At 39.5% G+C, this 11,685-nt stretch overlaps 1 protein-coding gene across 3 annotated transcripts; it reads left to right on the top strand.

The window, feature by feature from the left end:
* Positions 1–694: 694 nt before the first annotated feature.
* On the top strand, positions 695–11,685 carry LOC122662292 (thiol-disulfide oxidoreductase LTO1). Of its 3 annotated transcripts, none has more exons than XR_006333001.1 (8): positions 695–924; positions 1,055–1,301; positions 3,121–3,377; positions 3,469–3,587; positions 9,390–9,537; positions 9,958–10,095; positions 11,070–11,292; positions 11,353–11,685. XR_006333001.1 is itself a non-coding variant. In XM_043857880.1 (7 exons), the coding sequence occupies exons 1-7, from the start codon at positions 811–813 to the stop codon at positions 11,145–11,147; spliced, it is 1,101 nt and encodes a 366-aa protein (XP_043713815.1). In that variant the 5' UTR covers positions 695–810; the 3' UTR covers positions 11,148–11,336. The 3 variants fall into 3 exon arrangements, 1 of the variants encoding a protein (XP_043713815.1); XR_006333002.1 differs by having other exon boundaries at positions 11,070–11,298; XM_043857880.1 differs by lacking the exon at positions 11,353–11,685 and having other exon boundaries at positions 11,070–11,336.

Raw genomic sequence — 11,685 nt, 5'->3', positions numbered from 1 at the left:
GTGGCTGCTCAGAATCAACGAGAGATGGTACAAAGTGAGCGTCGAGTCGTTTCGAGCCTGCTCACTCTCCGATTGAAGCATGTGGAGCAGCGGTGGCAATGCACCTAACACACCTATAGCCATCTTGTTCTCATCGTCAAGAGCAAGGCTGAAGAGGGCACCCACAGCTTGTTCATGCGATTCAGAGAACCCTCCCTTAAACACATCGATCAATGGTGGAACAATCCCCGCCCATACGATCTTTACCTTGTTGATCTTTTCCAACAAGAGATTCACGAGAGATGCCACTATGTTTATCTGGATGACGGAATAGTATAAAGGGTATTTTGGTCAAAGGAATTTTAGAGGTTAGCACCCTTTAAAAATGGGTAATGGTTGATATTATGATAGTTAGTCAGTGTGCTTTAAAATATAGGTAAACGTCAGAGGGTGGCGTTGATAATTTCCCTTTTAACTTTTATGGAGCGCAGGAGCTTCGCTTGCGTAGAGAGTCCTTTTTCCCATAAAATATATAAGGGAAAAAGATCTCTATTTGGTGTTGTATCTAACGCCCTCTCACAAAGCACCGTGAGATGATGCCTCTGCCTCTTGGGTAAATATCCAAACGTGTTTTCGATTCACCTATTGGCCCGGACGCTTGTGTAAAGACCATGCGACCAAGTAGAGAATGTGATACATGAATCGTTACTTTGCATCGAGTAGCTGCAATTGAGAGTTGAGAGTTGAGGCTTGATAGTGTTTCTGCCGATGTATTGAACCTGCCTGGCTGGAAACCTGAAAGTCATTGCTGAACTTGGCAGGTGAAAAGGAATGATGGCGGTAATGGCGAGCTTCGTTAGCATCTCTGCTCCTCCGGTCATCTATCGGAATCGGAATCGTTGTCGTTCGCCACATCATGGTATTACCCATACAATCCAATTCAAGGTACCGAACTACGAATACCTCCCCCTTCGATAGAAAAATTATATATCCTCTTGTCCTTCGTATGGGTGTTTTTTTTACTATTTGTTTTTTCATTCTGGATATTACACGCTTGAAGAATGCTTGGTTGCAGGGAGCAGCAGTGATATTGCCTGTGAAATGTTCCGGGCCAACTGAGAACGCGGATTCGGAAGCTGAAGAATCGTACCGTCCTTCGTGGAGTCTTTCTGCATACAAATGGTACGCAGGACTTGGAGCCTTGGGGTTTATCGAAACCGGATACTTGACTTATCTCAAGTTTACAAATTCCGATGCCTTCTGCCCTGTTAGTGGCGGCAGTTGCAGTGATATCCTCAACAGTGATTATTCCTATGTTTTTGGTAAGTTATGATCTCTTTCTTTTCTTCTCCAACCTTTTGTATCTTTCCTTTTATTGGATATTTAGTTGGTTGATGAGCGTTGTGTTCTACAGTTGTTTAATGTGAATTCTTAATAGACTTCGATAGTACTCGTTTATAAATTGAAGAAGATTCCCAATTAATAATCCACCTCTTGTTCTCCAAACTCACTTCTCTATTTCGCCCAAACGGGTTTCTTTACCTACTCCAAATAAATCTAGTGACATAGTTGATTACCGACCTTATATCAGAGACAAAAAGAAAGTCGAACCAGATTACTCCACTAATTGGTTGCGAGGGAAGAAGTGATTTACTAACCTCCATATGCCTTGCTCAGCAAACATCCTTTTCTTTTCTTTTTCTTTTTTTTTAGATGAAAAAACTAACATCAGGTTGAAGGTACCGGTCTCCGCTTTCCCCTCTGAATTGTAACATAAACATTAATTTTCTTCAGTTCAATTTGAGCTCTCCTCAAAACCTCTAGGAGAACAGTCAATATGATCATTATGTGGGAGGAAGTTATCAAAGATAAAAACTTGGGGAGAACCTAATGTTGGACTTTACTTCCATGCCCTTGAATGAAAATCTCCTTTAAGATTGTTGATGAAAAGATAGTTGGCATCCCTCAAACAAAGTAAGCCTTGACATCCCAAATTGAGCTAGAATGAGACCTGTTTATGCATTTAGAGATCCTTTTATTCCTATGAACTGATGGTGAGATAATCTAGAAATCTGGACAAGGTAGCTGTTTCCCCAACACAGATCTATTAATACAGTCTTACCCATTTCCTTGTCATATCTGTAATCTAATATGTTGCCAGAAGATAGGAAGAATTGCATAATGCATAATGAATTCCAGTGGACGAGTCGAGGTCCACTGCATTGGCCTCATTAGTATTCCTACCTCATCCTGCATGCCATATTTTATGTGGTTATCAGGTTTCAAAGACTGATTCTCCCTCTTAATTGTCAAAGCCATTTGGCGAGCAGGGATACATTCCTCTTTGATTCTTCCCCAGCTGAGGCCACTCATTCCTTTGGTTGGGAATTGTAACTCAGACATGCGTGTCAGACGACACACAGTGGGATCTCAGCAGTGCAGTTGGTCCCATTGCCAATACAGAAGTGTCCACTGCTCAGCAGGGATCCCAGCCATGCACCATCTGATGCAGCATCAGCTTAGCATTGTCCTTGTTTGGTTTTCCAAACTGCTTCCTAATTGCTGAGATGCTATTTTTGGTGTCAGATTCCAATAGAGTTTCTATGGATTCTTTTAATTTGCTTATTTTCCTATCTCGGGCTTTGCAGATTGGGCTATGGTAAGTAGAGAGGATGGATAGGATGGAATTGATTAAGATGACCTTCCCCCCGACAGAGATGCAATTCCTTTTCCATGGGGCAAATTTTCATTTTAATAACTTTTCTGTACTTGGGTCTTGAAAGTCAAGGGATTTGGGATCACTCTCTTGAGGGAGACCCATTTACTGGAGTAGATAATGCCTAGATTGGGATAAAAAGTTGGAAAGAAAAATACATGGCTGCCTTCGTTGATCCCATTTCTACATCTTTCATGTGAGTTACCTACCTTTTTGGATTCCTTGCTTTTTACCTCAAGGAAATATCTTTCGACAATGAACTCCATCTGTGGCTTATAATTCAAGAGGAGAACATCTCTCCCCCCTCAACACCCCCCCCCCCAAAAAAAAAAGAAGGAAAAAATGAAAAGCAACTTTGTCTTCCAATTATAATGCAGGTGAAATGTTTAATGTGGGATTTAACTTACTCATTTTGGATTTCGCAGGTGTTCCTCTTCCATTGATTGGTATGGTTGCATACGGGTTAGTTGCATCAGTGGGTCTACATCTGTCGGGGAAGAGTTTGCTTTCTGGACTGGGTGAAACTGATGGTCGCTTGATTTTACTTGGGAGCTCAACGTCGATGGCAGCGGCTAGTGCATACTTTTTATACCTTCTGAGCACAAAGTTTGCAGGAGCATCATGCTCTTACTGCTTGATGTCAGCTGTTCTGTCTTTCAGCTTGTTTTTCCTCACACTAAAGGTGTGTTTTGATTAACTTTTTCCTTAGTAGTAAAACATTCCTGTGGATGGCAATGACCAATAACCAGTTTCCTGGTTGTGTCTGCGGGTAGGAATTCGGGTTGCAAGAGATACAAAAGATGGTGGGTCTGCAGCTAGTTATAGCCAGTGCAGTAATTGCTGCTTTGAGTACTTCGTATAGTACTCAAGCTACTCAAACTGTATCCACGAGGTGAGTCATTTAGTCCTTTGTCTAGTGCATCTCAACTTGTCTTCACATCTCAACTGAAAGCATCCAAGACTTAACCCAATTGTTTGGGGCTTTGCTTCTTGCTTCCTGATCTGCCATTTGATTCTATTTAAAGCCATAGAAGATGGCTTGTCTGGCTAGATAGTGGACCTGGTTTCCTTTGTAGGATTTAAGACTCAGTATTATAGATCAGATTGGACACTGCCAATCCTGATCCAGTTGATCCAGCCTGATACTGGCTGATGCTGGAGCCTGGAGGTAAGATTGGTGGTGTCAGCCTGGTAAGCTGATTGTTGCTGGCTGATCCCAATCCCAATTGGCCAATCTGCCGATCCATGGCTGATACTTGAGTACTTGTTTGCATGTATCTGATTTAAATACACGCCATCCCAAGAATGTGACATTTTTTTTTACATTTTATAATGGAGAAGATGATATTTTCATTCTTAAAGTTGCAGATGGTTCTTGTACTCACTTATGTGCATGAACTTTCTGGAACAACTTTCCGATATCATATACTCACTGGTGCATTGGACTGGCATCCAGAATGAGAACCTTGAACGTGAATCCTGAAGGTTTGTTATTTCAACCTTGTGATAGGATGTTGCCTGGAAGTCCACTGGCTGTATCACTGGGGACAGATGGTACAAGTTGAAGTCATCCTTTGTATGAGTTGAAGATTACTTGGTTGGAAATAGTGAAATAAGACACGAGTGCTTCTGACTTGACAAATTGAATGGCCCTTAGAAGATAGATTGAGTAGAATGGGAATCATACCAAATCTCAAGTATGGGATAAGGCTTAGTCAGTTTTAAGTTGTTTTTCAAGCCATGCTAAGCTGACTAGCTAAATTGGATGGTGGAAGGCAAAAAGATGGCATTTGGTGGTATAAATTCTTCTGTATGGGTTTTCTATTTCATGAAATTAGGTGTGATGAAAGGGAAAGGTTAACTATGTTTTAATTCATACTACATGTGATGTAGCCAGCCAATCCTAATCCCAGATTAAGAACCAAGGATTTGATTGGCTGCAACACAGGCCTAGTTTAAGTAGATTTTCCTGACAAACCAAGGGTTTTTAACCTGCAATGGGGAAAGAAATAGAGAATAAAAAGAAGAGAAGAGATAGGAGGGCTGTTTTGGGACTGTGAATAGTAACTTAAAAGAAAAGAGGAGAGTAGATAGGGTAGGGGAAAAGGGCTCAGAGCTCACACGTTCACAAATAACTGCAATTCACCTATCTCATTTAATAAAGAGTTACATCCTAATGTAGTCCTAGATTAGTAGGAGACCAACTAGGAGCCAGTATACCAGGATCTGATATGAACTGGTAATCCGATTAGGGCAAATTCTGATTTTAGGTCAAAATTAGGGTTAGGGTTAGGGTTTGAGGTGTTGGTTATGCTAGGCAGGTGTAGGGGATTCTATCAGTGAAGGTCCTGAGATGGTTTGCTGAGCGGAAGTGTGTAAACTAGAATGGCAGCAGGTTAGGGTTTCGGGTTTTTAAAAAGTGTAACTTGAGGGAATTTAGGGTTTAGAGTGAAGGGATGGACCTAGGGTTAGGATCGAGTGCTAAGGGGGATGTGAGTGAAGTTTGGTTAGGGTTTTGAAGGCTGGAATTAGCTGGGAAGAAAACTAGGGTTTTGGATTTTTTAGTGAAGGGATAGAATCTAGGGTTAGGATGGTGGTTTGGGGCTGCAAAGAGGATCGAGTGCTCCTAGAGGGCAGGGGAGTACTCGATCAAAATTTGGGCAGGAATGGATGGGTGGTTAGGTCTGTGGGTGATTTAAGGTTCTGGGAAATTGAAAAACAGAAAAGGGGGAAAGCTAGGGTTTCAGGCTGTAGAGAATTAGAAATAGAATTGGGGGATGGGGAATGTTTCAGACTTGTAATGGCAGAATGTAATCGGCAGCAGCTTTTTGTTGAAGTAGCTTGAATAAAAATTGAATCTTGAACTAAAACTAGAAAGTAGAACTTGAGAAGAACCACTCGGGCTTCACACCGCAGAGTGTCGATTGGATCAGACACCAATCCCACCAATGCCACCTGGGCTTCACACCGCAAGGTGTCGATTGGATCAAACACCAATCCCACCAGCCTTGATCAAACACAAGACAATCTCCAAGGGAGAGAACAAAGTTGCAGAGCAGCTTCAGCAGATTTTTTTAAAACAGTGAGGTAAAGAGGAGCCCCACAGTTGTTCTTTATTTATATTGGCCAAAGGCCTAAATTCCTTTGCAGCCTATGAATAGGAAATCCCAGGCTGAGTCTAAATACAAAACACTCCATCTCTAAAATTTGTGTAGAGGTGTGGACCCTAAAATATAACTTAAGTTGAAAAGATACTATTCTAAAAGAATATTCTAAAATCACTTAAATTGGACCAGTGGTTCAACCGGTTCAATTTAAAACACTTAAACATGAAAATAAACTAAGTTTAGGGCTAATCTCGTATGCAACTAATGTACCCCTACTTTAGGTCCATAAAAGTGACCTATTACATTGAAAATCAATGGGACCAAAGGCCTAACATGTCTATAACCCAACCCTAGACTTATTTCTAAGGAAAGAAACCCAGTTTGGTGATAAACCTGCATCACATCCTTATATAAAAAACCAAAAAATATAAACTTCAAACAAATTCTAATTGAGTTAAATAACAAGTCACCTAATGGACTTAAACACTAACACTGACTAGACTAACATTAATAGACTCAAAACAGAGCCCTATTTAGGTAATAAATATCCTAATTTAACTCAAACACTTTGCTTAAGATGCTAATCTCATGTATTCTGCATGGATCTAACATTTTAGGCCTTATAATTGAAATCCATTACGAGTAAAAATACTTGAAACAAAAGCCCATAACCAAGTAGTAGCAAAATAAGAACAATATATGGCATAGTTGTCAAGGCTTCGCCAAGGTGACCCCGCCTTGGCATCTAGGCACCTTGACAACTAGTGTCGCCTTGGTCACCTAGTCAGGTGTTTTGATTGCCTTGTTTGTGTCGCCTTGCGTCCACACCCCCACCCCACCAACGCCTTGGTTTGCCTAGACGTCGTGACAACTATAATATATGGACCAAGCCTACATTATTCCCCCCTGGTTAAAAAAAATCTTCCTCAAGTTTTGTAGAAGGGTAGGAGTAAGAACATTTTGACAGATGCTTGCAACTCTTTATTTACAACTCAAACAAAATTCAGAATATGAACCTTTGATGTTGCATCTGTATCTTTAAACTTGTGAGGAAGAATGAACTCATGATGTGGAATGGTTTTCACTAAACTATTGCCCATTGTTACTTGAACCACAAGTTGGACTGACCTCTTATTGTCGACAATGAAATTTCAATGGAACCAGCAACATCCTCTACAATTTGTTGCTTTTCTTCCTCAATAGGCTTAGGAATTTTATTGTAGATAGCAAGCTCTTCTATAGGGGACTATTTCTCTTGGTTTTGATTTTTCGCTAGGTTCATCCGAAAAAATTTGAAGTTTGCTTTGTGTAGTCTGAACCCTTCTTTGGAGCTCAACAAAAAGATCAAGAATTTCGGGATACATGAGTAGAAAATGGTAGGCTTTGATACCATAATTGATGTAGCCAGGCGTTCCTAATCCCAGGTTGGAAACCACAGATTTGATTGGTGGCAACACAGGCCCAATTTTAAGGAGGTTTTCTTGACAAACCAGGGGTTAAAAGCTTTCTGGTTTTTATATTCCATCAGCATGTGATGGGGTAGAAAGAGATAATAAAGAAGAGAAGAAATAGGAGGGTTCTTTTGGCTGTACCCATGAATAGTAACTTGGAAGAATAGAGAAGAGAGGGAGAAAGGAGAGCTAAGGGAGAAAAGCTCACAGCTCATATACTTTCATAAATAAAATTCTATTCAACTGTCTAATCTGATAGTGGTTTACATCCTAATATAAAAAACTCAAAAGTAGAACTTCAAACACTTGAAACAAATTGTAACAGAATTAAATTACCATTAAGTAACCTAAGGACTTAAACACTAACACTGACTAGACTAACATTAATTAGACTCAAAACAGAACTCTATTTAGCTAATAAGTATCCTTGTCTAACTCAGACACTTTAGACAAAAATCTCATGTACCCCTATGGGCCTAAAATTTGGGCCATTACAAGTAAACAACACTTAAAACAAAATCCCATAACCCAGTACTAGCAAAATAAGAACAATTTTTTTACCGGGCCCGCATTAAAATGTATTGAGATCTTGGATTTTAGAGAAACCAAAACTTATGCGTCTAAATACCAAAAAGTCAATGATAGAGGATGTAGCACGGAGTTGGAACTTAGCAGGGGATTTTCTGTTGGCATTTTTAATTTCCACTTGTGTATTTGTTTTCAGTCGTTTTTGTTTAGAGACATTGTTGCCGCTGTATTAAATTGGAGTGTGGTTTCCGGTTGTGTACATATTTTTAAATCTCCTTTAGTAGTGGTTTTCTTTTGTTGATGTCTGGTTATCTTTTAGTCATTTTGGTTGTTTTCTATTGGCTGGAGGACAAGCTTTATATTGATAATTTGATATTGTGCATAATGTTTAAATTTGAATTTAATTAGAAACACACTTGGAGTTTGTATTTCGAGAGTATTGTATGGGGAGTGCTTGTACATTTGGAGCTTGTGAATGAAAGGAATCTGATTTTGGCACATCAATTGCGCACACTTTCTGTGCGGACTCCCTTTGTGAAAGTGGATCCAATAATTTTTCATCTCTTTTCCTTTATCTTTTCTTCTCTAAATTTCAGAACTTGCCATCACCTGCACCAGTCTGCCACCATTAACAGGCCTATCTAATCTCAAAATCAACCAGATCAATGATCTATATTCAAGCCCATGCCATACTTTATATTTCTTCATAGTGATTCAGCCAGGGAACCTCGAAACCCTTCTAAGAACTTAAAAAAATTACAAAGTACAACTTGTGCAACATGAACCCTAGAGAAAATTAGTTGTCGGAATCGCTTCCTCTAAAAGGCCGACCTTGTAGGAAAAGGAGGAAACAAAATTTATATCATATAGGAGCGTTCTAACACGGCAGACTATCCAAAGGGGGACACGGGTGGATAAATAATTCAACACATGCCTGCTCCCAGGGGGACTCGATACTGTGACCCCTGCCTACTCTGATACCATGTTGGAACCGCTTCCTCTAAAAGGCCGACCTTTTAGGAAAAGGAAGAAACAATATGCATATCATACAGGAGCTCTAACACGGCGGACTACCCAAAGGGGGACACGGGTGGATAAATAATTCAACATTAGTGTTACCATAACCAGATGCCATTTATTAGCTTTCTTAACCCGTCGAAGAACTTGAAAAAAATTACCCAGAGATAATTAATCTTATCATAACCATGCCATATCTTAGCTTTCTTAACTTCCCTTTACTCTTTACTAAGTCTATAGCCTTGGATATATTTCCTTGCAACCATAGTTACTGGTGGTATTAGCCAGCTGTGTGGATGTGAAAGCATCACCTCCGAAGCAAATTTCCATTTTTTTTAAAAATCAGATTCCACAGTGAAAAGAAAAAAAAGAGGTGTTGAAATTATAGTCTCTGTGCCAGACTCCGTAATTTGCATTCTCTAGTGGATTAGATTGTAACACTTCACTTGGATTTTGCAGTCTGCTTATGCTGATTAATATGGAGTTTCCTGGTTATTGTGTTTGTACATTATAGTTATAATTCTGAAGATGCAATCTCTCTGTTTATTGTTAAGAGAACACTTTTCCTCATTGTCAGCTCTATTTATGCAGGTCAGCAGAAATTGATCTGCAACCATTTACAATTGAGATAAAAACAGAATCAAGTCCCTTAGCTATTTCTCTAGCAAAGCATCTGCATTCCATAGGAGCTAAAATGTATGGAGCTTTCTGGTGTTCTCATTGCTTAGAACAGAAAGAGGTACTAATATTGCCTTCACAAATTCATATTTGAAATAGGGGACAGAGATGTTGACTAACTAAAGAGTAAAAAGGTGCAAGCTTGTTATGGGAGTGTAATAATTTCATGTTCATCTTTGTCCATCGCCCTGTTTAAGTATGAAATGGGGTTAATAAAGATTGATGGGACATTTTTAGATATATTACCCAAAATAATCAATGCAAAAATATGTGTAAGTGATTGGTGATGAGTAACAGTAGTACTGAGAAGAAAGAACGAACAGGAGAAAAGTAATTTTCCTTTGTATCTGAAAGATATACCTGAGACTTCCCTATTGGCCACCTGTCATCAAAAGCATCACCCCATTTTTCATATATGTGCGATATTTCTAAAATTATGGAATTCATCACTAGCAATGTGCCCTTCATGTTGTCAATACAGATGTTTGGACGTGAAGCAGCAAAGATGTTAGACTATGTAGAATGCTTCCCAGGTGGATATAGGAGAGGAACCAAAATAGACAAGGCATGTGCAGATGCTGGAATTGAAGGTTTCCCAACTTGGGTGATAAACGGCCAGGTTAGAATGCCCCATCCCCAAGTGGACCATAATCTTCTCCACCTTATTTACAAATTTCAGCCAAGAATTTTTTTTTCTGGCCAGCCTACTCTTATTAATGCTTGGTGCATATGTGAATATTATAACGGAGCTTACAGGCTTACCAAAGTGCAGGTGCTGCTGCATGCACCTGCAATTCAGGAGTTCCTGAGATGCTGACATAAGAACCCTGCATGCTTTTCTCTTATTGCAGAATCTCCTTAATTATTGCTGTATCATATAATTCACTGCAGTGATATTTGTACAAAAAAAAAAGAGTAGATTGGTTTGATGCCTCATTGTTGCATTTATTTGGATATGGGTGAAAAATAATACTAGTGAGAGGTCATGAGTTCAATTCTCCTTGGGGCCTATCTATCCAAAAAAAAGATATGGGTGAAAAATAATACTAGTGAGAGGATAAACTTACAGTCTCTCACAAAAAAGGGTTTTGGCAGATGGTCCAGCCATAGAGTTTATTGATTAGGCTTGTGACTGTTCAATTTTGTATTTGGTTGATCCTCTATAGTTCAACAGGTACTGTTGATTCACTATGGTTCAACAGGGACTCCTGGGGTCATGATCAAAATGACCAGTCAGAGCAGGCACTTGCTATTCAGTTTGCCGTGTTATGTATCTGGGTTACCTACCATCTACCACATATATTTTCTTTGAAATCTCTGAGTTCTACATCTGAGTGCCAGCAGGGAGTTGGAATAGTATGGTTTTCATGTCGGGGCACATCAGTGCCCGAATAACACCTAGTCATCAATCAATATTAATGCTTTTTCCTTCTTTAACCAGAAAAGGGGTGCTGTGGCATTCAAGCAGTCTTCAATGATTCATGTGTTGATCTATGCCCTTGTAGTGATGCCATTGTGGATCCTAAGGGGTAGAGTGAGTCATTTATTTCTCTTTTCTTTGATACAGTTCTTTTTTATCCCCCCTTCCCTCAGGTTTTGAGTGGTGAACAAGAATTTTCAGAACTGGCAGCATCATCCGGATTTGTTCTCAAAGATTTCAATCCCAGCTGATCAGATTCCAATGTAGCAATCATGCTGAACTGAAACGTGCGGATTTTACATGGCCTTAATTCAGCTTATGTTGTTGAAAACCATTTTATGCCTCCAACAATTTTGAAGAACATGGAAGCTTCAACAGATCTGAAGAATTTGGGAGGTCCAGGTCTACAAAATGTATATGAGAGTATCTTTTAATTATCATTATTACTGTTTCCAGGGTGACGCATAGGAGTCATTCATGTATATAGTACAGCCTCCCTTCCCACCTCTTTTGGCTCCATATACCTGGACATATTGATCCAATCTCTTGCTTTGTTGTAGAGTAAATACAAAAGGCACTGTAAATGTTCTCATGTGGTTCCCATCATTTACCATCTTTGGTAATGATGGTTTTACCCATTTCTTGAGGCCAAATCATTGCTGAAGGCATATTTTGCATCCTTTGTAGCAAGGACTCTAGCTATAAATTGGTTGGAACTTTTCTAGTGTTTCATAACAGTGATTTAAGGACTTGAGCAAATTCTGTTTGCTATTAAGGCTTTTTTTTTTT

Source organism: Telopea speciosissima, chromosome 5, assembly GCF_018873765.1.
Source record: "Telopea speciosissima isolate NSW1024214 ecotype Mountain lineage chromosome 5, Tspe_v1, whole genome shotgun sequence".
Classification (NCBI taxonomy): Eukaryota; Viridiplantae; Streptophyta; class Magnoliopsida; order Proteales; family Proteaceae; genus Telopea; species Telopea speciosissima.
This window is presented reverse-complemented; position numbering and strand designations above follow the sequence as displayed.